Raw genomic sequence first — 26,841 nt, forward strand, 5'->3', positions numbered from 1 at the left:
GAAAATTCGGCTTTCGAAACTTTAAACGCGTTTTTCTCGACGCGTGGTTTTTCAAAACGGTGTACACTCTCAACGGAAGAGATTTCAAGCTATGCGTCTCAAATTTGGACAAACATTCATCACGACATTCTTTATCTTGCTATGGAAGCTTTTTGTTTTAGAAACATATTTTTTTAATAGAAAAACTGCGGAAAAACTAAGCTAAATTCAATAATTTTGCTTCAAACCGCCGACATTCTGTCAATTTTAATTGAAACAAACATCCTCCATAACAAGCTTTCATACTGATTAATAACCTTTTTAAAAATTTAGCTTCAGATAATATTTACGGCCACAACCGTATACACCGTGGACTTATTTCTTTTCCAAGTGATTTGCAACAATGTAAAATAAATGTAAAAAAATTACAATTAACATTTAAAAATTCATTTTCTGTTCTTCGTGAATGCTTTGATCTGACATAAAAAAATCAGATTGATTGACGTATTTCAACTTTCAAAAAAAAAAATCGCGGAAAGCAGCTATTTTTCGACCCGTTACACTGAGATAACCCCTTGACTGCGTTAAAAAAAACAGAGGACACAATTACTTGCGTATGGGGATATTTATACATTAGATTTATTTCGATACGTTTACATGATAACCTTCATCTTTTTATTTTTTTTACCGCAAGTAGGTAAATCACCAGACTTTTCCGCATTTGAATGACTTTATTTAACACTGAAACTCGAAGTTTGTTGTTGTGATTGTTGTAACGATAAAGAAAATTGTTGCGCTATTATTTATCACGTATTATTGCTAGGTATGGGTAGAAGGAGGCGTACTAAGTTTATGAGAACGTACATTGCCACTAGAGCTGGGATGCTATTAGTGATAATAAATAGAATTATATGTATACCGTTCATTGCACTATTTATAGGTAAAACGACACTTATGTTATGATTTGTAATTTTTATTAAGAAAGGAATTTACCCGAGCCAAAGCAAAATTTCTTTCGGGAAAAGTAATATGTACAACAATGCACCAGTTTCCTGAAAAAAATCTCACCTTGTCTCAATCCAAACTCTTCCCATCTAGCTAAAGTAGAGAAATAGTTTTTTTTTGTTTTTGTGGATTTTTTGTCACTTTACAGCGTAGTAATTAAGTCTTATAAGCCTATACATCGCACCAAATACAACTAACATGTACATTCTGTACAGAGTTTCACACCTACTTATGCTTCGGATAATAAAATACCTAGTAGGTAATGTAATACCTTTAGCATTAATACTTATTCTTCGCAACAATACCTTAATCAACTATCTCTCACTATTGTATGCTTAGTCATTCACACGACACTTATCATTAGGGGTATGTACTTATTAACACATTTATACAAACACAAGGCAGAAATTGTTCAAGAGTTTTTCATCTGCGTAGTGAAGTTTGTGTCATCCTTGTACCGTTACTTCTCTTGAAGTACAAAGCTATTGTACAATGGTTTTGTAACGAACGATGATTACTATAAAAATCTTATGAGATCTAGGAAAATGTTTCGTTTCTTTTTTGTTTCAATATTATTATTATTATCATTAAGATTACGATTATTTTCATATTGTTATTGAAAATATACAAGTAGCACAAAGTTTAGTACATCACTTCATATACCGTTGCCTTTTTGTCGCCGGAACCAGTCACGATGTATTTGTCATCTGTGGATATGTCACAGCTCAGAACGGACGAAGACTCCTTCGACTACAAAAATGAGTGGTAATTATTGTTAAAATAATACGTGAAACCACAATCATTAGAAAACTCACTTGAAATATAGATGCTCCGTAAGGTGTACGCCACGCGTTCAGCAGATTATCCTTCCCAGTCGAAACAAACCATTTTCCACATGAGGCGAACCGTAACGACAGTACGCAAGATTCGTGAAGGTGAAGCTGATACTTGTCAGGCTTTGTTGCATGAAGTACTTCAACATTTGAATTTTCCATTCCAACGGCGAGCCACTCGCCAGTCGGACAATAACCCAAGGAAAATATTTGCGACGTAAAGTCATGCTGCTGCAACTGTCTTCCTTCCCTCAAGTCCCAGGACCTGACGGTGTTGTCCAGCCCCCCAGTCCAAAGTTTAGTACCATCGGTCGATATATCGATACAAGAAGCACCGTCCGTGTGCCCTTGAAACTGCCTGACCAAAGTCTGATTGTGAAGATCCCAAACTGCGATATTCCCGTCGCTGCAACAACTGAAGCAGACCTTAGAATCGGGAGATATCGCCAGGGCATAACACGCTGGTGCCGACGAAGTGAGCTCTGCTTTAATACGTGGAGTAGGACTAGCTAAGTCCCAAATGCTAAGCTGGCTCGCTTCACCGCCGACGATGAGTGTCCGTCCGTCAGGTAAAAGTTTGACAGAGCGAATATAATTGTCTCGTTGTAGACAATCAAGTTGTGATACAGGTTTCACACTACCGCTACCGCCTTGTCCAATGTCCCAAACTTTCACGCAACCTTTTCCACCGGTATAGACATATTTAGTAGGGTTTGATATTGTCACAGCACAAACAACTTCACCGTGGGTTAGAGTGTTGATTTGCCTCGCATGCCTTGGTATTCCAGGTCCGATCAATGCATCCGCTGGAAAAGGTACAGGCTGAAGTTGACCCTCTCCGTTCATGTGAAAAGAATATGCGCTGTAAATGGAGAATAAAAAAAAAAATAATAAAAAAATACATATTACGATAACACACTTTTCCATATTAATATTCAGTGATTTAATCGTATTCAACAATTGTTCCGTCCTGTACTCACGGTTTACCACCAGGAACGTTACTCAATCCATTAGTAGCAGGTATTCTAACGTGACCGTCAAATCCGAGCTGAAAACATAACAATAAATTATCGTTAAATATTCGCTAAGGTTTCTTTCTCATCGACAGATATTTTCGAATTAATGGTATGTATTGGTGTTCGAAAAATTACAGATTTGCTAATCTTTAGAAGTATGAACACATTATATACCGAAAGGCATCTGCGAAATGCCATCATGACTATAAACTTTTCGTAAGGCTTATCGGTTGTAAGAAAAAAAAAAGCGAATACTACGAGAGATAAACAATCCTGAGTCGTGGACACAACAATTCGGATTTCGAATTTCACGGTGAATTCAGTATACCGTTGAATTATGAATTCCAAAGAGATTTTCTTATGTCTGATCAAATGACATGGGTATGACAAGTACATTGGCAGATAACTGTACTAATTCGATGCATTTGAATTGATGAGAAGAGGTCAATTAGATACAGACAAACGAGGATTTTTAGTGAGATAATAATTTCTCTCTACAGATCCGGATCATCTGGCAAACGACGTTTGGCATTATATTACACAACGTTACAGTAAGATGTATGAACTTGCCATTGGTGGTCGTGCGTAAGGCAAGTTGTTGTAAGATGAAGGAGATTGGGGTGGCTCATTGCCGCGGGAGGGCAAGCCCTGATAGCCCTGAGGTGGGGTTTGCTGCTGCGATGATGGGGGATGATAACCCCGTGGGCCCAGTGGCCCAGGAATGCCCCCCATAGTTGGGGTACAGCTGCGAGATCCCCTCGCTCCTGCCCCAGGTGTGCCCGGCTTGTCGATCTGTTTTGACACGGGGCAAAAGAGAAGAAAGTGTTTGAGAAAAATTCAATAACATCGAACGAGTCGATCACCGATATGAATTTAAAAAAAAATTACTCATACCGGAGTACGGACCTCGACGGTCGAGCGAGCAAAGCAAACTAAAGGGCCAACGATGTTGAGATACCTGGTACATTGGCTTTTTCGAAACACATTGAGTATTATTATAATATGTTATAATACTATTATTCTTGATGTTATTGTTATTACTACTGTATAATGGATAACGGCGTATGCGGTATAAATAATCGAGTTCAAGAACAACAGAAAGACGGGTGGGAGCAAATAAATCGATCAAAACTACCTAAAGGTATGGTAAAGTGGTAGACCAAGTTCGAATTTAAATGTTCAATGAAACACTTATCATACCTTCGTTTCTTGAAAGGCGTTAGGAAGGAACGAATACATGTATACGAAAATAAATGATGTCTGTAAGTGGTAAAGATTAATAAATTAAGAAAAAAAAAAAAAAACAATTCATGATATGCGACGTTTGGTGCTTCAGCCGAACACCGTCGTAAGATAAACTGAATATCGAAAAAGAACGAAATATTCAATTGCTGTAAGTCAAACACAAATATACGTATATATATTGACGTTACAGTCAAAATACACGTCAATTGGACAGAATGAAATAGAAAATGAATGAAACCAATTTGAACTTGCTCTCCGCAAGATCTTACATCTTTACTTTTCAGAGAGGGAGTGCTCCGCGCCGAAGAGCTACCGCTCCTTGACGGAGGTCTGTCCTTGACGGAGGCGGTCCCGGAAGACGGCCCCCCGCCGGGGCCCGGGGCCCCAAGTTTCTCAAGAGTGCCGTTCTCGCGTGGATCTGCGTGTTCGCCGTTGGCATGAGGCGAGCCAGGCTCCTTTCATTCAACGAGGCATAAAATTAATATATTAGACAGATCTTCGCAGGCTGCAGAAGCGATATAAGTCGCGTATAAATTTTCGTAAATAACGATGTAAATGAACTAAATTTACTCGCGGGCGTAATACTGGGATGAAAAAAAATTACACGTACCTCGTTCGCTACGTCCACGACAAGATCTTGGTCACTCTTTTCACCATCGCTTTCCTGCAACAAATAAAAATGAATTTTTAATAAAATAAAATAAAATAAAATTGAAAAAAAAAAAACCTTAGATTTCGGAAGAGAACATTAAACTCAGGTCATTCCAAGTTTCTTCCCGAAGTTTATGGGTGAAAGGCTTGGTTTCATCTGTTTCTTTTCCTTATTCTTGGTTGGCAAACGTACGTACATATATGTACATACGTATATGTATGTACGTGCGTAATTGCCTTCGTCGCGGAGGCAAAGAAGAGGTCATAACTACAACGAGGAGAAGAGATATAACCGGGAGTGGACTTCACTTGTAGGCACGGATATGTATCTATGAGCATATGGTATGAATAAAACAACGCTAGCTCGTGTACGTCCGGTCACAGAAAGAGTTATACTATTACAGTCAATCGTCATTGGCTCACGAAGCTGCGATCACTTAACCCGAAGTATACATACAGACACGAATATTATAGTATGCAAAATGACAAAAATTCTAACGAGTACCACTTTTTACATATGTAAAAGCGAGAATTAATATTCGGCAACATTGATGGATACTGATGTGCGATCAGTCATCATCGAGTTATTTTTTATCTACTGCACTTCGACTGATTGGAACAAAAATGGGAGTTTAATAGTTTGCGCGAATTTCTTGTATACTGATGATCGTTGAATTTATATGAAAGAAAAGGTTCGCTGTTAGTTTGAATACATCCAAACACTGGATGTCGATTAATTTCAGTTAACCCGGAGACTTCGATCAAGAAATTGCAAAAACTACGAGTCTAATTTCAAGAAAGATATCGGGTATAGAAATTAAAAATACGAGCTAATTAACGAAGAGAACCTTTTTATCGCAAGATTGTGTATTAGATTGAACAAGTGAAAATGATCTACCCGACAAGTGGATCGAGATGCATCGAGAAGTTTGAATAACGTGAATATATAAACTAAGGATTTTCATTAGCTATTTACGGCAGTTGAACAATTATTTAAAATTAGATTAAAAAACCAAACTACGATAACAAACAACGGTGATCCGGATGTAGAAACAATTACTATTGTATAATTTATCATCGATTGCAGAGGTGAATAAATTTTATGAAATTAATTGCATTGGAGTAAAGGAATTTTACATGTATACATAATTATACCTAAGCTATATACATATGTATGATTAAATCTACATATATATATATATATAAATGCGGGAGGTCTATGTACCAGCGCTTATCTCTCGTTCGCAAATGACGTTTCTTTTTCTTTCCGTGTAAAAGCAATCAAACACCTGTAGGTAACTATAGGTATAAATCGCGGGGCGGTGGGATTGAGCATGGGGTGTGTAGCGGGGGGAGGGCGGGGGGGTTGCCTGAGGGGATAGTGCAGAGCAGTGCAGCAATAGAAAATGCAAATGCATATCGCCACGCTCTTTGCTGGAAATTCACGCTACCGTGGTCTGGCAAAGTACAGAGTACGAAGTAAAGAGTACATGTGCATTGTGTATACATATACACATATATATATGAATATACGGATAATGGCGCGCAGAGTACAAAGTATACCCACACGTATATATCCGTCCACGTATACCACGCGTGTTCACTGTTCGCCGCATTGCATGTACACGGAATAAAGTACAAAATGCAGCGCCTCGCATTACCCACCATATATATTGTATATTTATATATATATAAACGGTATACATATATATATAATACGTATATATGCATATAAGCCACGGCTTCGCCAAGTTAGAGCTTTCGCGCTCTTCGGGGTCGGTTGACTAGCTTGAGAAAAATTTCTCTAATTACATAATATATTGATCCTGAGTTTTCTACATCGATTCGTAAGGTAAGTTGTCAGAAGTCTATACTAAACAATATCTGAATTGCATTAGATTTTATAGTGCCAATAGGAATATAGAGACTCGATTACAGGTACACGTGCATTCGCGAATCACTCGGTAATTAAATTTTCCTCGGATTATAAGCCTTGAACAATTCTCACGATTATTTGACGGGGGACGCGGGCTTGTTCAATAGTGATTTCAAGGCGAACACCTCTCGTTAATCGAAGTATCTTTTCAGCACATTTTTAAATTAAAAAAATAAAAGTGGTAACGAACCGGAATTAGGATAGAAATTATTAATAATGATATGATATTAATATTCGAGACTACCGTGTCTTTCAAACGAGACGTATCCTACGTGTATTGAAGATATTATCTATAATCAAAGAATATTAATGTCAAACGGACACATTATCCCGATACGAATAAATTGAGGGATATTCATTTTCAAACCTACCATAAAGGGGATTGATACAAGGGCGTCAAGTCTGGCAGTTACCGAACAAACCCGGTTCTTTGAACTTGTGTATAATTGAATTAAAACGCGTTAAGGGGGTATTCTAGTGTAGAAATTTGAAAAAATCGATTTTTTTTTTTTTATATTTTCAAAGCTTAACCTTTCAAGAATGTGTCCTTAAAAGGACAAGTCAAAATTTCAATTATTTTCAGAGATATAGCTATTTTAGTGACACGTCTTCAATACTGGCTCGGCTGGAACGAATTTTACTCGAAACTTTAAACGCGTTTTTCTCAAAACTACATTTTTCAAAACGGTTGACATGATTTCTCAAGTTCTATTGAACCGATTTACTTGAAATTTGGTGAGAATCTTCTCAATACATGTCTCTATCGCACGAACTATTATTATAACGAAATAATAATTTTTACTATTTTTAAAAAATTCAGAAACGTCCAAAAAAGTTAAAAAAAACGTATTATTTTTTCGGACAGCCGTAATTTGGCAAAAAAAAATTTTTTTTCGACTTTTTTTTAGTTAGTACGATAGCTGCATTTATGTAGATTAATAATCTTTTTTTTTTTTCTGATTTTGAAAATGCTTGCAATCGTGACAACATTGGCGCGCCATTTTTTTTCTACCCCCCACTTCAACAACTCATAGCACTTTCAATTTTGTATTTTTTGACTTGTTTTTTTTTTTTTTTGTAATCGTGAAATAATAATAAACGCCTGATAAAAAAATGGATGGTAAAAATATTTTTTGTTTTTTGTTTATAGCACTTCAAAAAACACCTCAAATTCATGCCTCTACACTAGAATACCCCCTTAAGCCTGAAGAATTTGTAAAAGGTGAAATCAGGGAATGGGAAAAACGACGAGAAGTCGACATCGACGTTCAAAGTTTGTCCGTCCGTGTTAATGTGCACGAAACCCTGTGTATAAGTGCAAAAAGCTTAAAATCAGTATCAACTGTTTTACGACGACGACACTCGGGCATCAAATTATCGTTGACGATAACGCGTTTGTGAATCCGACTAACCGAAACAAGTACCTACATTTACGCACATCACACATCAATTACTCCCCCGCAGTAGTAGCAATTCTTCCGAATGAGGAAGGTTTTATGAAACCTTCGAGTACACATCTATTTTTTTCGATCACCGAGTACACACCGTAGGTCTGTGAGACCCTGTACTTTTTTCACGATTTACCGTTTTAGAACGACTCGTTCCATCAGCACGAAAAAATTCCAAGACATTCCTAAAAAATTATATACTCAATCCCGGTAGTTCAAATGCCACTTGAGAAATGTTAAATCATCGAAAAAGATTTCGTGAAAAAATTGTAATTTAAAATTGTTTCAATATATATTGGGTAAGAATTTGAAAAAAAATCCAGGTAATATGGTAGTAAAATCGAAACAGTGTTGTACTCGAAGGGTTAATAAGACTACGACGAAGGGTGCAGAGGGTGCAGAAAACCACGATTCGCCCAGCGACAAGCCCGAAGATAATAAATTTATATCGGCAACTTACGTAAACACAAACCTGTGGTAGTATTGATTTCAGTAGCATTGCCGAAGGGGATAGGGTGGGGAGGGTGTGGAAGCCGGAGACGGGGTGTGGGGTTGTCTTCCACCCCTTAACCTGCTCGTCCCACCGTTAAATATGATACAAATGTTATCATCCCTTCTATTTCATTTCCCCAACCCCGCGGTCTTACTCCCTCGAACCACCCCAATGTTCCGGCAGACGCCGGTATTAAGGGCAGCTCTATTATTTGGCCACCCACACCCGCTCCCTCTCCTTCTCCCTCCCCATCCCGCCACTGTCGCCTCTCTCGCCCACAGCTATACGCCGGTCTAACCTTCCCTCAAGAACCCTCTGATTCTTTTTTTCTTCCCTCCTCGTTTTTTTCCCTCGTTTCTTCTTCTTTTCTTCATCTTATGTTTTTGTTTTTTATCCTCTTACCCACCCGACGGCTTCTTTTTCTCTTATTTCTCTTCTTCCTCATCGTAGGCTCGTTCTTCTCTCGGGCTCGAATGCGTCGCCCGCGTAATGCAAACCGTGGCCAACTGTGTCACGCAAACAAAATCGTCGAAATAAACGATTCATTTGTGTTTCCATTCCTCGTATAATAATTTCGTGAACGAGGTGGAGAGAATCGCTGGTCGGAAAAGTTGGGTGGGCGTGCACGCGTGTATATATATATATGTATATATATATATGTGTGTATATGTATATGTATATATATAAAAGCTCCGGATTTACAAGGGATTTGGTATTGTTTCACGGCGAACCAATCAAAGGGAATCGACCAATTTATTCCCGGGCAGAAGCATCGATCAAAAGTAGATGTGCGCCATTATACCCTCCGCGCTCTAACTTTCGTGCAGACCGCTGAACTGACCTTATATACCCGCCCGTGTACAATACCTACGTGTATCCGCAAACATGAGCCTCGTTATATCCTGTTTGTCGAAATTATGATACGAAAGAAATCCACGTCGAAGCACTCGGCGAACAGAACACAACAAATAATTGAACGTTGAAAGAAGCGTACTTTAATTGGCTGAAAATTGTGCTCCACGCGAATATGATCGTTACGTGTAATTATGTATGTGTGAATAATTCGCAACTCGATTGCGTTTCACCGCGTGATTTTAACTCTGGCGTAATACCAAACTGCACAAGATTCATAAATCAATTGCGATATAGATTAGAAAGAGAAATTTAGGGTAAGGATATATAAACACCTATGGGTACACGTATAAACGGAGAAAACCGTGCACGTTATCTGAATCCTGTGGGTACTGCTGCCACTTTTTATCGTTAGCTGGGATATTGTCGAACGCCACGCCTGTTCGATGTTGTCGTCATATATATATATATAATGTGGAAAAAAACTCTTTCCAAAGAGTTAGAGGAGACACTTCGTAACCGAATCCCCGTTTTACTATGCAGTGTAGAAACTTCTTCCATATCAGATGTACACTGCACACGTATTACGTGTATTACGAAATACGTGATATTTTCACCCCCTAAGGATTTCCGTACTTTTTTACCGCCCAGAAGAAACGACGAGTAGGAAATAAAAAATAAAAAAACAATTAAATTAAATTACACAAAGCGTTTTACAGATAAAAAAAAACAACAACATATTATACACAAATGTATTAGTTTGTGAAATCTGACGCAGTTTGCTTCACTTTATGGGATCGGGTTGGTATATCCATACGCTGAGTGAAATATACCAACGTGGTTGGTGAAAATTAAATCGTGACAAAAATAGTTACAACATAATTGCGAACGAATTAACCGCACGAGCTTTTTTAGCGCACTCGCGTTTGGTTAGCTTACCTTTAAGTTTCGAGGTGTTTATTTACGAACGAAAAGTTGAGTTTTAAAGCCTAGAAGTTGAAGTTGATTCATATTTGGGAATTCCGAATGGTGTTGCAAAATTTTTTAATACAATTTTCGATCTGTCTAATAATATTTTCAACGACGTTGTTAACATTTCGAAGACGATAAGACATTAGAAAAACAGCTTTATACATCGATGAAAATCGCTTGTAATTCTCAGCCATGCGTATAGGTACTTTCAGGAAACATAGAGCCGTAGTAAATACAAAACGCCTCGAGTTATATAGCTTCCGGCATCACGCAGCCGCCCTCCTTATACATCTCCGCGTTTAAGGCGACGACATTACGGAATCGAGTGCACGTCGCTAGCTTAGAAGTTTCAAACAATCGAACTACGACTCGTAGCAGTGGAGGCTGTATCTAGGTACCCAAATACCACGAATAACGCAATGGATTATCATCTGAAACATGTTATTGCAAACAAATTTCAATCAAGGATATTTGATTCAACAAGGAGACGGTATAAATCAAATTACCACACCGGCGATGTCCGACGGTGTGACATGTAAAAATGCTCGAAAATGACAGGCAAAAGAAAAGATAACGGGTGTTTTATTCCGCGAAAAGTTTAACCGAGGAAAAGAAAGAACGATAAAAAAAAAAAAAAAAACTCGCCAATTTACATATTTGTGCAGATATATATGGAACAAAAAGACGCTGCATCTCCCCTCAATTCCGCCCTGCCGGTAAAAAAGAAAGAAGATCGGTATTAATTTTGTTTTTTTGACTCGCCAGACGCCGAAAACTTTTATTCTCAGACGAAGTCTAACCACCGCTGTGCAAAAAACCTTGACTCTGAAAAAAAATTTCAACGTGAAAACTCTCCCTCACTCTCTTTCTCTAAACAGTAGACTTATATATATATATCTGCTGGTTTTCTCATTAAAATTATACAAGGGTGTAACAACGAGCTTATCTTTTAGATTTTCTCCACCATGATAATATACACACACAACGTACCAGTATTTATAAAACGCGCGTATATATATATACTGTGAACAATCATTATATTCAACAATCGGTAAAAACGTGTGTAAGCAGTTAAGATAAGATACCTAGTAAAATTGAACGTACGTATGCTCGTTAAATAATTCGACGGAAAGAAAATTATCACAGCGATCGATGGACATAGAACAATAATTAGCAAGACCCAGGCGGGGAGTGGGGCGGTTAGCCGAATAAGAATAAGAAGGCGTCGGTACCTAGAAATCATTTATCGCCCCCTCCGAGGCGCGTTGGAATATCTAAATGAAGAATAGAAACGATTCCGCGACGTTATTTACTCTCGGATAGCTCGCATCCAGGATATACAGAGCTCTCACTTTGCACACCCGGCGGCTGCCATGTTGTCCCCACAATCCTGCCGGGAAGCGAGAAGACCCGGTGTATAGTATAGCTATCTCGAAACCGTCAAGCGACGTCCTCGTTCCTATCTCTTCCAATCTAGATTCTCCCCGGCAGTAGCAGCAGCAGCATCACCAAACCAACCCAACCCAACCCCGAAGCGTCGATGGTATATTTTTCAAATCGAGCGACGCCGACGGAAGTTAAGGCACAAAATAAACGCAAAACGAAGCGATGAAATGGGTACGAAAAAAAGAAACAGGATAGAAAAAAAAAATAACGAAATAAAAAGCCGGGAAAAGGTTTGAAGAAGAGAAGGGAAGAAAAAGAAAGAAAAAAAATAAAAAAAAAAAAAAAAATAAATAAAATACAGAACATGAAATTACGTATAGAAATGAAGAAAAAAAAAAATAAAAAATTTCCAGGGTGGGGGAAAAAAACACACTGTCGTTTCGTGATATACGACGCGATACGCGCCGCGCCGTCATACAATAAATACGATATTTGCGCCCCTGTCCCGAGAAGGGTGCTGGCGGAGGCGCGGGGGCGGGTTTCGAGAGGTGGGAGGTGGAGGAGGTGGAGGAGGAGGACCGATGGCAGGGTTTGGATGCTCTGGGATGGTATAGATTTTTATGTCTGCGAGAAATACAAAATGATGGATATAAACCTCCGCCTCGCCTCGCCCACACCCCCGACCCCTCGGCAACGTTTTCCGCCCCCGAGCCTCTCCCTCTCTCTCCCTCCCTCTCTCCGGCGTCGAGCTGAGCCCGCGGGAGCTCAGAGCGAATGTTTTGTCATCACACGAACCCCCGTCGGATACACTTGCAAGGGTGGGTTACGGGTAGCCCCATTCCGTATTTCCTCTGTGGACGGTTCCCGATTCGTCGTCGCTCTCCTAGAGAGATACAGTGGCGGCTGTAGGCGTTTCCGATCGCGCATCTTTCACATGCAGTTTGCGGACTTGGAGATTTTCCTACTTACACCTACGGCACACCGTGTGCATAGGTATGCCCCAAGCACAGGCGCAATACAAGCGACAAACACCCGCGCGCAGTATTTATTCGGTACGACTTTCCGTCTCTCTGTCTCTCTATGTCTCTATACGTACACACGTGAATTTATAGTACACGTATGTGCACACCGAGTTCGGCTATCGCGACTAGAACGCGACGGACGAAGACGACGGCAGGTATTATTTGCTTCGGGTGGGTGGGTGTATATATATAAGTTGTACGTACTGTTTCTCGAACCGACGGTGAGAATCCAAGGAATTGATCGTGTACTTATATTATACGTGTATAGGTGCCTCATACTCGAACCGCGTGTTCATATTCCAAACAATATATTTATATTTATATATATACCGCGGCATGCGAAAATTTAACCGCGGACGCTGTGGAATTTGCTTTCATGATAAAGATTAATTGATTCTACATATAGGAAATGCAATACCCAGAGAATGCTATACCTAATCAGCTTTTCCAGAATTCCCCTATACTAATCGAGAGATTTAAATTTTGTTAATCGCTCGCGAGAGGTGCAAAGAAGAGGGAATTCAGACGATTAAGGGGATGATATAGTCAGTTTTTACCGACCGAGTTAAAAGTCGCCTATTTTCACTATCACCGGTGTCGGTGCGATCACCGATGTGAAATTACCGCAGTAAGCGCAATTCTACGTACAATTTCGGACACATCTTTCCAAAGAAAAAAAAAGTGTCATTTTACGCAACAACATAATGACACATAATTTATTCTCATCATTACTACTATCATATTCGCATGAGACAAAAAAGGTTTTTGATACTTTTGTTCAGCACTACAATTATTGTCAAGAATTTCACCGACTGCGACATTTTCACAACAGTTCTGCGTAGGCCTTGATAACAGTAAAAATAAGTGATATTTTACTCGATCGGTAAAGTTTGACTGTTTAACTATTCTTGATAAACTTGTGTTGCTTTAATCCGAACGTTTCGATATAATTTTGACGAAACAACATTGCACGCGGTCCGACGCGACGTATCTTTAACCGATGATCATTTAACTGGATACCAATAACGTACGAAGTAATCAAACAATTACATACGGTTTGAGCGTTTCTCTCTTTTTTCGTCGCATTAGTTTTTATTCGTTCCTCGAATTCTCACGCCTGCGTAGATCAACAGGAAGTAGAAAATTATTTTCCACCGCAATCATCCGTTCGGTTAGCGAAGCATTGACATTGCATTATATCCGGTCGTTTCCTTAAGTCACCAATCAAGTATCGCCAGCACAGCTGTAGATAAAAGGAGATAAACTTTATCGCGGGTGTCCCGAAATCGACTACCATGATATTCATATAGTACTGATAACTAATCATGCAAGTATTACGCGTATCACATGTAAGGCGAATGCGAAATGAAGCGCCACAATTGATTCAAATTGTAAATTACGCTTCGATAAACCGCAACAAAGTTACACCGAATCACGCGCATACAATCTGGAGCATGTGATTATCAATTTGATAGTTAAAAGTATCAGTAAAAACAGATTGAGCCACGTAAACGGTTCAATTTTCACACATACGTATCAGCGGAGATAAAGTGGAATTATTGTAATACTCCGACTGATGACCCATCGCGATCCACCGATGAGGAGCGGAACCTATACTTTATAAAATAATTATGTATACTGAACGTAAAAACTTTTTTCACCTCCCTAACAACGGAATAAAAAGAAATATCCTTTTCATCTTATAGCTAATCATTTTTCGAACCAGCGTACATAAGTTTCGAACATGAGTATATAATTCAATTATTAAAAACAGAAGGGTTTCGACTAATTTAGAAAGCAAATAGACGACTCTGACTAACCGATCGACAAGAGGTTTAATTATTGTTAGTGTGCAAAAGCGCGTTCATCTACAGCCCCGTGAATATCCTTATAACGAGGGAAGAAGATTGTGAATCTTTAAGCATACCTAGTTGACACGCGTCTAAAATGATGTGGTGCACACTCGGCTTTCAGAAAGAACGAGACAATAAGTAATGACAGCGAGGCTGGTATAAAATTATAAATAAATTGGCAAGCATTGTCGATTGTCGCTTCGGGGCGAAGTAAAAGCGAAAGATTCAAAATGCGTGAAAGACAATCGTGACAACGTGCGAGTTTGGTGCAAAATGTGGATATAAACGGGGCTTAAACTATGTACGTATTATAACACACGGCAAAATACGAACAATACAAGACGCAACTTTACACATTCATTCCTACGAAGGCGAAATTATTCCGAACGCAATATTTCGCCGCGAAGTATACAATCTCTTGGGGAAAAGGTATAGTAGTACGAAAAAAGTGGTAAAAAGGAGAAAAGAAAAATAGAAATAAACGCGAAAACGCCTATCGATTTGTCGCCCTGCACGGTTCTATCTAACTCGCGTATAACCGCGTTTTATCTTACTTATCTAATCTAGAACGCGAATAACGCGAATCGACCGCTGGCTTATGCACAACCACCACCAGAGTCACTGCACACTCGACGGCGTCATTTTTATCGAGTTGTTCAAAAATATAGAATTGTACAAGTAGCGTACACGGCCGTTATAAGAAGACTGGTGGTATATATGCCCATGTATACATATGCATATACATATAGCACAACTATGTATAATGCACACACGTATACAGCAAAACGCCAACAAAAATATCGATCATCTGTACATAAAGCGGGGAGGGGGGGGGGGGGGGGGGGGGCGTACTTTTTAATCCCACAGTGCTTATATAAATACAGGTTTGTTCGATCAACGGGGCATTTTTATTCTCTCCTTTTTCGCTCCCTCATCTTTCTCCCTCCCTCTATCTATCTATCCATCTATCTCTTACTATCTCTTCTCTACTCTATCACCGCTTCGCAAGATCTCAAACGCGGTAATTGTTACGAAACGAGCTTCTCACCGGTAACCTGCATCTTGATTTGAATCTCCGGTATAATCACTGGCTGAATGTATCATCACGACCAAGTTTGCAAATCAATTATTATTATTTCTTGTTTTTTTGTTTTTCCGATTTTTCCATGCTGTTCAAAGTTTTCAAATACTAACTTTCCCTGTGTATATTTTTCTGTTGAAACGACGATTATAGATGTGATTATTCTCACCTGGTTTCGATCCGATTTTCATGTTATTTTCTCCATTAACTTTTCGCTGTCATTTTATTCTGAAGTTTGAATTAAACGTTGAATTTCGACCGGTAACTGGAGGTATATTATGGATGAATCTATCTCACCAGCTCTTTGCCAAATTTCGCTCTCTCCGTTCCTCTTTCCCTTTTTTGCCTCGATCTCGTTAGGTATAAACACGTTTCTTTTCCACATTTCTTCTTATTTCGCTTCCTCGACCATTTTTAAATAAGCAAACTTTCCGCATTTTTCTTTAATCCTCTTATACTGTTTCGAAACAATTCAATCTTTCGCGATTTAAAATTTCTTGAAAAAAAGTAAGTTTATTTGCCGTCAAAACACAGTGTGCTTGAGTAAAGAAAAATATTGCGATATCGACAAAGACGAGATAACCCGTCGAACGAAATCATCGCAAATATTGTGTCAACACTGCATTAAGGATATGTGAAAAACGCTTCAAGGCTCGTTTCAGCTGAGAAATTTGTCCATGTCAAAAAAAATCAGACATTTCGATACAAAACATCACGCATTATAAACACACACGCAAGCACGCATTTCTGTAGCTGCAACGGATGATGAACGCGGAGCATCGATGGACAGTGACGAGCGGTAGGTAGGTGGGTGGATAGGTGGTAGGTCGGGGAAAATAAACTCAAACCATTCCCGAGCACTATTCTCTCCCCTGGCACTCTTTCTCTCTCTCTCTTTGCCTCATCCCATTTCTGTATCCTGGAGTACAACCCACCCATCTACCCATCCAGCCTCCACCAGTCCGCCCCCGCGAAGCTCGGCCAAATAAATTACACCGCCTCGTGACGCGAAAAAATCCAACGAGTTGGGAGAGAAGGTTGGACGGCGAGAAGGGAGGGGAGGGCGGAACCGTTCGTCGGAGGAAATGCAGAGAGAGAGAAAGAGAGAGAAAGACAGAGGGAGAGAGAACGGGGGAAAAAAGAGGAAATAAAAGAGTAAAAAGAGACGCGAGAGAGGAGAGAGAGAGAGAGACAGAGAAAAGGGAGTGGTGAGGACCGAGAGGCCGAAAGCCGGCGAGGAGGTGGAGGTGGTGGCACGGCGGTGGTCCGCTTTAATTGGTTTGACGTGGTCAGATGAAAAATTCAACCGACCTATCCTCCTCCCCAGCACAGTATCCAGGAATATAGCCAACCCACTCGGCGCTGCAGCCGTTTTTATAAAAAAAAAAAAAAAAAACGTGCTGCTTCAGGGTTGGAAAGAAAATCATGGCTTTGGAAAAACGCGTTTTAACGCCGTACACGCAGGCGAAACGCGACGATTCTCTTGTAACCTGAGGGTCAATTAAAAAGAAGTTACGAAATCGAGCGTGCGGAGCGACGACGTTGTTGTTACAACGTTTTCACGTTATTATCGAAGCACCGTCTCCGCTACCGGACTTCACGATGCAACTTGAGAAGAAGCTGCGCGAATGCACCGCCTTTCATCTTTCACCTTGCGCTTTGTCACGTGCATCTCGAGAGCTTTGAGCTTGCGAGACGTCTCCCGACTGATTAATGCCAGAGCTTACACTGTACGGACGTACCTTATAATCCACCGGAGGTCGAAATAAGAAATGTCCACCGCGTTTCGTACCTTTTCCCTTGTTTCGTTCTTCCTCCAACCCTCCGTTATGTACATGTATAGCCTCCGACTCCATGGCCGCCGGAAAAGGGGTTGTTCACTACCGCTTCAAGATCAACGTGCGGGACACGAGAGAACTCATTTCCTCTAACCTGGATTTCCCGGTTTAATCGTAAGCTCTGTTCGAACAGTTCTCTATGAAACCAGTGAACCGGAACTACTACACACCTTGTGTACCTATAGGGGTTAATTCCGTCACCTCGTCTTTCTCACCGAATGAGTTTGCCAATTACAGCGTACGGATATAAAATATCATATCGCGATAAAAGGTCAGAGAATATCGTTTATCTTCGCCGTTGCGGGTTTTCTTTCTACATATTCCGGTTAGTCTCGTTCTTTCTTGGATTGTTGACGTTGGGTAAGAAAAAAAATAAAAATTTCAATCTCAATTTACACGCATAATCTTTTACTACGAAAATAATCGATTCCCAACGATTTCCCATCTCGGCGCGATGTTAAGTTTTATCTTCCGAGCTTAATTTGCTCAGCGAAATCTGTACGTGTATATAAATAATTGCCAAGAGAAAAAACCGAAGAAAAAAAAAAATCAGCGACCAAAACTGAAGAGTCGGGGAAGGAAGAAAAAAAATAAAAAATAAACAAATAAAATAAAAGTACATCTCCAGATCCCACGAAGTCGCCGACGCGTGTCTGGCATATACAAAGATAAAACAACCACACGTGTCTAACTGATCGTGAGCCTAACTCGATTACAGACGATCTTCCAGCCCGGGTCATATATACATATAAAATACATATATACATATATACATATATACCTATATACCTATATACCTTTATAGCTGTATAGCTATATACCTAAACCTTAGCTCGAGGACTTGGAGAAAAGACACGATACGCTGCTGTCTAGAATTCAACCGTAGAGGACACGGATAATACGTGATTGAAAAGAAAAGACGAGAAGGTTGAAAGGTCGGTTATATACGAAACGTACATGCTGAGTAAACACATCCATACATGATTATTATCTAATTTACAGTTCACGTTTGCAAATATGTACTTCTGACGCAAGAAATCAGCATAAAAGGTTTTTCGGAATATCACGAGCACGACTTGACCGTAAATTGATTTTAAATATTTTCACAAACCGGTAAGTAAAATAATTATTCAAATCCTCATATCTTTTCATGATAATTCGTCGTTTCGGCATTATTACGCAATTTTATAAAACAAACGCCTCAGCCATTACATCCGTACGTACTGTATATAATATAGATAAGGATATTGAGAAGACACTGTAGACTTATACGGTAAAAATAACACCGAGTCGAGGAAATACGAATATATAAATAGATAAATAAATAAGTAAATGAATAAACGAAGCAGTAATCGTAAAAGTAATCCAATTTAATCCCGGGCTGCGAGCGCGATTCTCCACCTACACGCGATGTTTTAATTATTACATACACTTTGTCCGTTACTCTTGGTGACGAGACGGTAAAGGCGTGTTGCGGAAGAGGATGGTAAGCTGGACGAATCCTGGTGGCAGCGAGAGCTGCTGTATTCACGGTAAAAGTACGCGCGAGGGTATTGCGAAAAAGGTAGAAAAATATACATATACATGTAAACGTCAACGAATTTTGTTTATTTTTTGGCGCATTCGTTGTATCATCTTTTTTACCTCCGTCCTTTTTGCAAAAGAAATGTTATCTGTTTCCTTTCATGCATACTTCAATTTAACGAGAAACGAGTTTCGAACTATGTTCAACCCCCCGCCCCTTGTTTCAAAGCGTACGCATAGTTTTATACGCATACCTAGGCATAACGTACAACGCGACACATGCATCAGACAACGCCGTGCACAACCCGGGGCTTTTGTTTGTTGCATCGACGAAACGACCGTGCATCGTTGCCGGTGGTTAAACAATTGCCAACTTCCGGTTGGTCAGTGTTAACTCTGAAAATTCAACGCTGATGCAGCGACGGTTCTACGGACATGTTGGTCGGTCGGTTAGGGTACGTCACGAAACCGCCCGCACCCCTCTTCGTAACGACGAACGATAACGAGCACATTGTATACAATAGGTATATTTTTTAAAACCGTCCAATTTTAACTTCTCCTTCGTCGTTTGCAATTTTTTATTTTATTATTTTTTTTTTCTTTTTCTCTTTTATTCATACACATGGGGGGAAGGCGGGCAAAGCAGTTCCCACCGGGGAAAACGTGCCTGCCTGAAAATTTGTCCAATTTTTGCGAAAAACAAACAAATATTACCAAATTATTTGTTTAAGTTGCACCAGGAGAATTTTAACGTGAAATTAACTACATTTGACTAGAATTAGGAAAATATAGTTAATTTGATGTTAAAAACCTTCCGACACAAGTGAATAAACGAATTTATAATCATGAACAATTTTCGACGGTGGCCCACTTTGCCCGTAATTTTTCAACTTTGCGGTAAAAGCTCGTCTTCGTTTTTTGGTTCACATCGGAAGATTCAACGATTAAAATCTCAACCCGTAACGTTATTTCCTTAAATAGATCCACTTTGCCCGCCCTACTCTTACACATACTGCAATACGATTATCAACTTCAATCTTCTTTCACACATCACGTAACATCGAATTCGTCGAAATACATAAGATCTCTTCTTTTTTACGTAGAAACCACATTGTACAAATACAAATACAAAAAAAAAACAAACATAAATAAATAAATAACCATTCGATTCGGTAAATCGTAACTTACGTGGCTGAGTTTTTCCTCTTTCCTCCGTTTCGGTTCGCCGCTCTCGATGTCTGGCGTTCGGCTGCGAAATTTTTCACCCGGGGAAACCGATCGTCTCAACCGTTCGTCCGGTATTGGAATCGGTTTCCGGTCCTCGGGTGTCTCAGCGGCGTTTCTGTGCTGAAGATCCGCCGGCTTGAGGAGGGCCTGTGCCTGGGCAGCTGCGGCCGCCGCTGCACCGGGATGCGGGGGTGGTGCCAGGTGGGGTGGGACACCCCCAGCCGCCGCCGCTGCCCCCGCGAACCCCAGTAAACCCGCAGGGGGCAATCCACCCACGACCGCCCCGTGGGTCAGCTGCTGAGCGTGAATCTGTTGCTGAATAACAAACAAAGCGAACGACCTCTACGTTAACTTACACCTATGAATATTACCTTTTTTTTCTTTTCGTTCACTTATCCTTTACACATATTTATTACCCTCGATTGTTTCTCGGGATTGATTAGAAAAATTTCAATATTTTTTGCAAGAGATAGAATAAAAACGATAATATTTACCAACGTGATGCAAAAATAATTTTTTTTTTTTTTTACACGTAGAGTAATTTGTATTTGGTTATGGTTATAACACGTCAAGTTGTACATGTATAACATAACGAAGGTATAATATTCGCCACATTCTAATTGTTAGCATACTCAGCGATGATTCCTTTAATCATTTCATTGAATTTTCCAAGGGATTGTTTCGCCTCTGTTCTTCGTTACTTTAGTACCTGCTAACCCAACGGTGTATAGTTATATCTGCCTGTATCTTCTACTTTGTACCATCCTATCGGCCAAGTGCCGATGCTTGACGGAAATTAAATTACTTATACAATCAGACCGCCACGCACGAGAATTCGCCTGTTACAAACTTTCATTTCAACGAAAATTTGAGACGTCAACCCTGTACCGTCGTTAAGGAAAATTCTAAAACACTTGCAACCCGGTTAACGCAGCTAAATGCGATACTACGTGCGTGTATGTAAGTGCAGATCGTAACGGAGAAGAGAAATAATCTGAAAGGAAATTCAATGCACACTCGTATTACCTGTACGTACTTTTCAGTAATTCAATTTGCAGATATTGTAACCTTTTGAATAACGATCCGTGATATAAGGTGGGATAATTTTGTACTTTTTTCCCCTTTCTCCACATCTTTCCAAGATCTTATTATAATTACAGGAATTAAAAAGATGAATTTTTGAACCACGTAATAATGGCCGCGAATACGCAAGTAAACAAATTACTATATATAACGTACATAAGAAAAAGGATTCGCTCACGAGGACTCACCAATAATTGCTGTAATCCTTGCTGATGTTGTTGCTGAAATAGACCGAGAAAGAAAGTATACATATTAATACACAATTGATGTAGTACATTAATTATCGATGGAAACAAAGGGTTATGCATTAAGTAGGTTAAACTTATTTATACACAGTAAAAAGTCGAGTAAAAAGCCGTGTTAGATCAAACAATCAAGCGTATGTACGTGAATTCGATTCTGACAAAACCGACGCTGCAACTTTCAGGCGACTAGAGCAAAAAAATTAAACTTTATTGACGGGAAAACTGCGAAAATACACGTACGTATACAGGTGTATTTAATTTGAAGAAATTCAGTATACAAGACAATAAAGCATAACGAAACGTGAATGAAGAAAAGTTGAGCGGCCACGGAGAGGAGCTATAAAAGTTACAGAAATCCGTAAAATATGATGTTACACCACATTTGTGTTATAATAACAGCGACACAAAACACAAGGTATTTCGAGAAAGTACATGTGTGGGTGAAATAACGCTAGGGAGCAATAAGACTTTGATAAACTTTCATCAAGTTATAACAACGGTTGGATAGTGTCCCCGACGACATGTGTACGTAACTGTAGAGGTGTGCATACGTGCTACGCGTATACGCGTATAAACTTACCCCAATAATGGCGTTGAGCTCGGTCATCGTAACTTGTTTTGCCCGTTCAACGGCGTTGGCCACTTGCTGTTGGTGCTGTAACCCGTGCTATCATTATCGTGTTGTTATCTCAATTTGATTGTAAAACGTTTTTATCAATCGGAAGAAAGTACGAGACTCACCTCTTGTGCCAGGAACGGAAGGACTTGGGCAATTATCGCGTTTAACCGCTTTGCAATCTCCGTCTGCAATCAAATTCACATTAATTTATACAAAAGGCGTTTCAACCTATCCACATACATTTCATTAATATATTTTATACGTCGTGTAACACGTATTTTCGAATAAAATATTCAATTAAACAGGAAACACAGGCTCAAACGAAAATACAATGTATTATATTCCTTGTATGAGTTTCTTTTTCATTATAATATAATTAAAATACTCTCATGGTGCAGAATTAAATACTGCTGCGTAACTTTTTCAATAAATTAACAACGTACTGTTTAAAATATTCATCGATACCAATGTAAGCGTTAAAACCGATGCAATTATTTTCATATATTCGTATTATTTTACACTTATTCATCTGGAATCATGCCACAGCTTGTGAAAAAAAAATTCTACGTTCAAAAATTTCAGTATATACGTATATCTCACACACAAGACTGTGCAGGTTACTGTGGATGAAAAAAAAATCATGTACCCTATCTCTGGCAAAAATCGTACGTTACTCTGAAAAAAATAAATCGATGTTTATCTAAATTTCCAAGTTGTAAAAGTATTCCCTAATCCCTTCCTCATTTGACGCGATAGCTACTACTCATTTCTCTAATCTTGATTATACCGAACACGCGTGACGACGATCTTGATTAAAACACGATCGATCATTACGATGCCCGTTATTATAGTTACACAGACTGCAGGTATACGACGAAACAAGTTCTAATAAAAAAAATAAATAAACAAAGTACGAAATAAGAAAAAATTTTACATCACGAATCGTACATCGTATCAATCCGTAATAAGATGCACTATCGATTGCCGACGTGCAGGCGGATTTCGGTAAAAATGTAACCCGAATTGCACAAGTTTAGACGTATTAACCCTACGTTTCCACGAAATGACCTGGTTACTGTATTTTACGTATGTATCCATAAATTGCACATATTTATGTATACATAAATGTATATGTAAACATTTCCGCACACTGCACACTGACCATGGTCAGTTGAGAGAGGATCGGCCGCGGATATACAAGAGGAAATAGCGCGGCGGGGAGTTTTCACGCAGGAACGCAACACTGAGATTAGCGGGGGGGTAAAAAAATCGATGTCATCGCCCGTAACTCCACCCTGCACGGACCACCCCCGGTGGTGCTGGTGGTGGTGGTGGTGGTAAAGGGGCTCCGACGCCCGCGGAGGACCAAATAAAAGAACGCGACTACGCGTCACGGGTTTGAGCGAGCGAGGGAAAAGAGAAGAGAAAAGAAGAGAAGAGCGAGAATGTGTTGGTGGGTGGGGGACGCGGAATAGAAAAAGAAAAAAAAAATAAATAAATAAAAAAAATAAATAAATAAATAAAAAAAAAAAACGAAAAAAGAAAAATTGAAGGAGAGATACAACACAGCCAAATAAAGAGAACGAGAGGAGAAAGAGAGAATGAGACAGGTAGCGGGTAGAGACGGTCGTTATATATATATATATATAGAGAGAGAGAGAGAGGGCGTGTAGGTACCATACATACGGATGCGAAGGTGGATGGGCAGAGGAGGGAAGGGAAGGGAAGGGTAAATGATGGTGGAAGGGGTGGAAGGGTTGGATGGAGGATAGGGGGGGAGGGGGAGGACGGCTGCTCGAGCAAAAAGGACCGACGAGGGACGAGAGAACGATGGATTTTATATAATTGGTCAGCGGTCCTGCCTGCAGAGCGCCTTGAATACAAATATATGCATGCGCGTAGGTATGTAGGTGTGTAGGTATACATGTATGTGGTACGTGTGCACAACTGATATCCATATACACATTGCGCGCAATCTGCGCTGAAATCTAATTGAGCTTTGGACATTTTTTTAATACATCGTATTAGACATGTTCGGTGCTGGATACATGTATGTATGTACATGCTATTGCACGTATCATAGCAAAGGTATATACGTACATATATCGACACATTATACGATTGAATCAAACGATATTTAATCCGTTCGCAAGCTGGCAGCCGTGGAATTAGTAATTTTACGATGTTCAAGGTTCGAGTGCAATATTAACTATTGTTACGGGCGCTCTATTGAATTGAAACACGTACATGTCTAAACACCGAAATACAGGTGTGCGTGTAAATATATATATAAATATATATAAATATATATAAATATATATAACGTTACTAACTCCTCAACGAATTCTGCAATTATTCGGAATATCTATATATTCTGTATACATAAATTAGCGACAACTGAAACAGTAAGAGCTGTTGTTCGATCAGAAATGAAGAATGTGCATATCGAACGAAGAGAGAAAATAGGTACGAGTATACGTATGTGTGTGATACATGAATTGGCAATAGACGAAGCGTGCCTCCGTGAAAATATTCCAAGTATGCATATGTATATACGATAGAGAGATTGTTATGAAAAAAGAAAATGAAAAATTTTACGACCGAGGCAAAAGAGATAGACGACCGATTTATCAGTAGGTATCAACGGGGTTTTATTATCTCGCCAGTCTGGGGGCTGCGTATAATAACGAGGACAAACGTGGGCCTCAGCGTATTACGAGCGTGTGCAGGATATCCACCTTTCCATATCACGTGTGTACCTATATAGAGGACGCCGAGAAAACAGGTACAATAAATAATAATTCATAGATCTACGTATAAGGCGTGCGATACGTAGAAACACAATAGCATGATACACGGTGTGATATAAATAATAATTCGCGCGCGTGTGTGTGTGTGTGTGGGTGTTTGGGTTTGTGCACGCGTGTCAATGTATTATACTGCAGGAAGCACGAAGGCGGATATTTTACGAGTTAAGTTAAACTCGAAACTGGGACATGGCCAACAAATTTGAGTTTAGCCAAAGCACAGAGCGCCCAGAGATCGTCGTCGTCGTCGTAATCATAATCGTCACTGTATAGGTGTACAGGGTTTATAGAACGCGCGAGGGATAAAGTGGTGGAAAAGCGCGGCGCGGCGGCCGCAACACCGAGACTCGAAGACTAGCCGCTGGATGGTATAAGGGGTGGAGAGGCGCGGGAATTGCAAGGGAGAAAAATGATAGAAAAGAAACCGCGGCGTGGAGTGAGTGAGAGAGGGCGAGAAAGAGAGGGATGGGGGAGGGGAGGGGAAAGATGAAGTTAAAAAAAAAAAAAAAAGATAAAAAAGATAAAAAGGGAAAAAGAGAGAAATCTGACGGCAACGAAAGAGAGAAAAATACCGGAGTATAGAGTAGTATGGCATATATGTAGGGGGGGAGGGGGGATTTAAAAAGGAAGGCGGAATGGAGGGTGGTTGCCGGTATACGTTGGCGGGGGGCAGCGGCGGTAGTGGTGGTGGTGGTGGTGGTAAAAAGGGTATAAAACGTAAAAAGACCTCGGGAGGTGCCGCAAGGGAAGATTGTTTTCATTCGAGGATTAAATTGAAAAGGATTATAGAAGTACCGAGCGTACCTATATAAAATATACCTCTGCGTGTGTGTGTGTGTGTGTGTGTGTGTGTGTGTGTGTGTGTGTGTGTGTGTCGATGAGGGTGTGGGTGCGTGAAACAGAGTCGCAGTCTCACTTCCGAAGTGCTCTGCACCTGTAATAACGTCTATGCTGTGCGTCGTTCGCGTACATATTGTATTCGAAAAATTATAACTTACATTATATGAAATGAATTAAAAAAAAAAAAAAAAAGTACAACACACACGACACGAAGGATTTATACCAATGAAATATCGTCAAAATTCACATCACCGTGTTACGTTTCTCAGCGAGTTGTAAAAATTATAAGGTATACAGGTGTAACGTGTAAAAGTATTTAAAAATTATAAACGAATAAACGGGACAACAAAATACAGGCATACCGAATGAATTTTGAAGAAACGCGTAAAAATAATTTCGCTCCTCGCTCAATTTCTATGCAATTATTACTAAAGGACGAGCGGAGAAGAAGCGTCGGCGAATAAGGGGCGGCAAGGCGAGGATGGGGATGGGGATGGGGATCCCGCACCACCGCCCATTAGCCGACACCCCTGGAACAAGAGTGAGAAATGATCGCCACGTAATGAATATCAACGCGCGGTAGGGGGTTGCCCTAAGGGCGGCGGGGCGAAGGGTTTCGCGGTGGACTCGAGGATATATCTAGGCATACATGCATACATACACATATATTAATATATACATAAATAGTTGACAACTTGGAGCAATCAATGGCCAACGTAGGTATATGAATATACGTCGTCGATAGAGATTACGTACAGATGTGTTTAAACGTGAGTAAGTGATGCGATATTCACATCGCAAGTTTAGAGCTTTTAAAAATTACGAAACAGAGCTTGGAAGAAGAAGAAGTACGTGATTATTAGGGGTGAAGAGAACGAAAGATTTA

The 26,841-nt window shown here is 39.8% G+C and overlaps 1 protein-coding gene across 14 annotated transcripts in view; it reads right to left on the bottom strand.

Moving 5' to 3' along the window:
• Positions 1-602: 602 nt before the first annotated feature.
• gro (TLE family member transcriptional corepressor groucho) overlaps positions 603-26,841 on the bottom strand; it is a 58,300-nt gene continuing 32,061 nt past the window's right edge. For 11 of the 14 annotated variants that reach the window (XM_046630495.2, XM_046630491.2, XM_046630492.2 and 8 more), the window contains exons 6-15: positions 22,431-22,493; positions 22,270-22,356; positions 21,633-21,665; positions 20,323-20,676; positions 4,689-4,742; positions 4,348-4,533; positions 3,404-3,625; positions 2,798-2,865; positions 1,800-2,679; positions 603-1,734 (exon numbers count right to left, since the gene is read on the bottom strand). In XM_046630495.2, the coding sequence (XP_046486451.1) occupies positions 1,627-1,734; positions 1,800-2,679; positions 2,798-2,865; positions 3,404-3,625; positions 4,348-4,533; positions 4,689-4,742; positions 20,323-20,676; positions 21,633-21,665; positions 22,270-22,356; positions 22,431-22,493 (2,055 nt within the window). In that variant the 3' untranslated portion in view covers positions 603-1,626. The remainder of the gene's footprint in view (positions 1,735-1,799; positions 2,680-2,797; positions 2,866-3,403; positions 3,626-4,347; positions 4,534-4,688; positions 4,743-20,322; positions 20,677-21,632; positions 21,666-22,269; positions 22,357-22,430; positions 22,494-26,841) is intronic. The other 3 variants (XM_046630500.2, XM_046630498.2, XM_046630503.2) reach the window with 2 other exon arrangements.

Source organism: Neodiprion pinetum, chromosome 6, assembly GCF_021155775.2.
Source record: "Neodiprion pinetum isolate iyNeoPine1 chromosome 6, iyNeoPine1.2, whole genome shotgun sequence".
NCBI classification, from domain to species: Eukaryota; Metazoa; Arthropoda; class Insecta; order Hymenoptera; family Diprionidae; genus Neodiprion; species Neodiprion pinetum.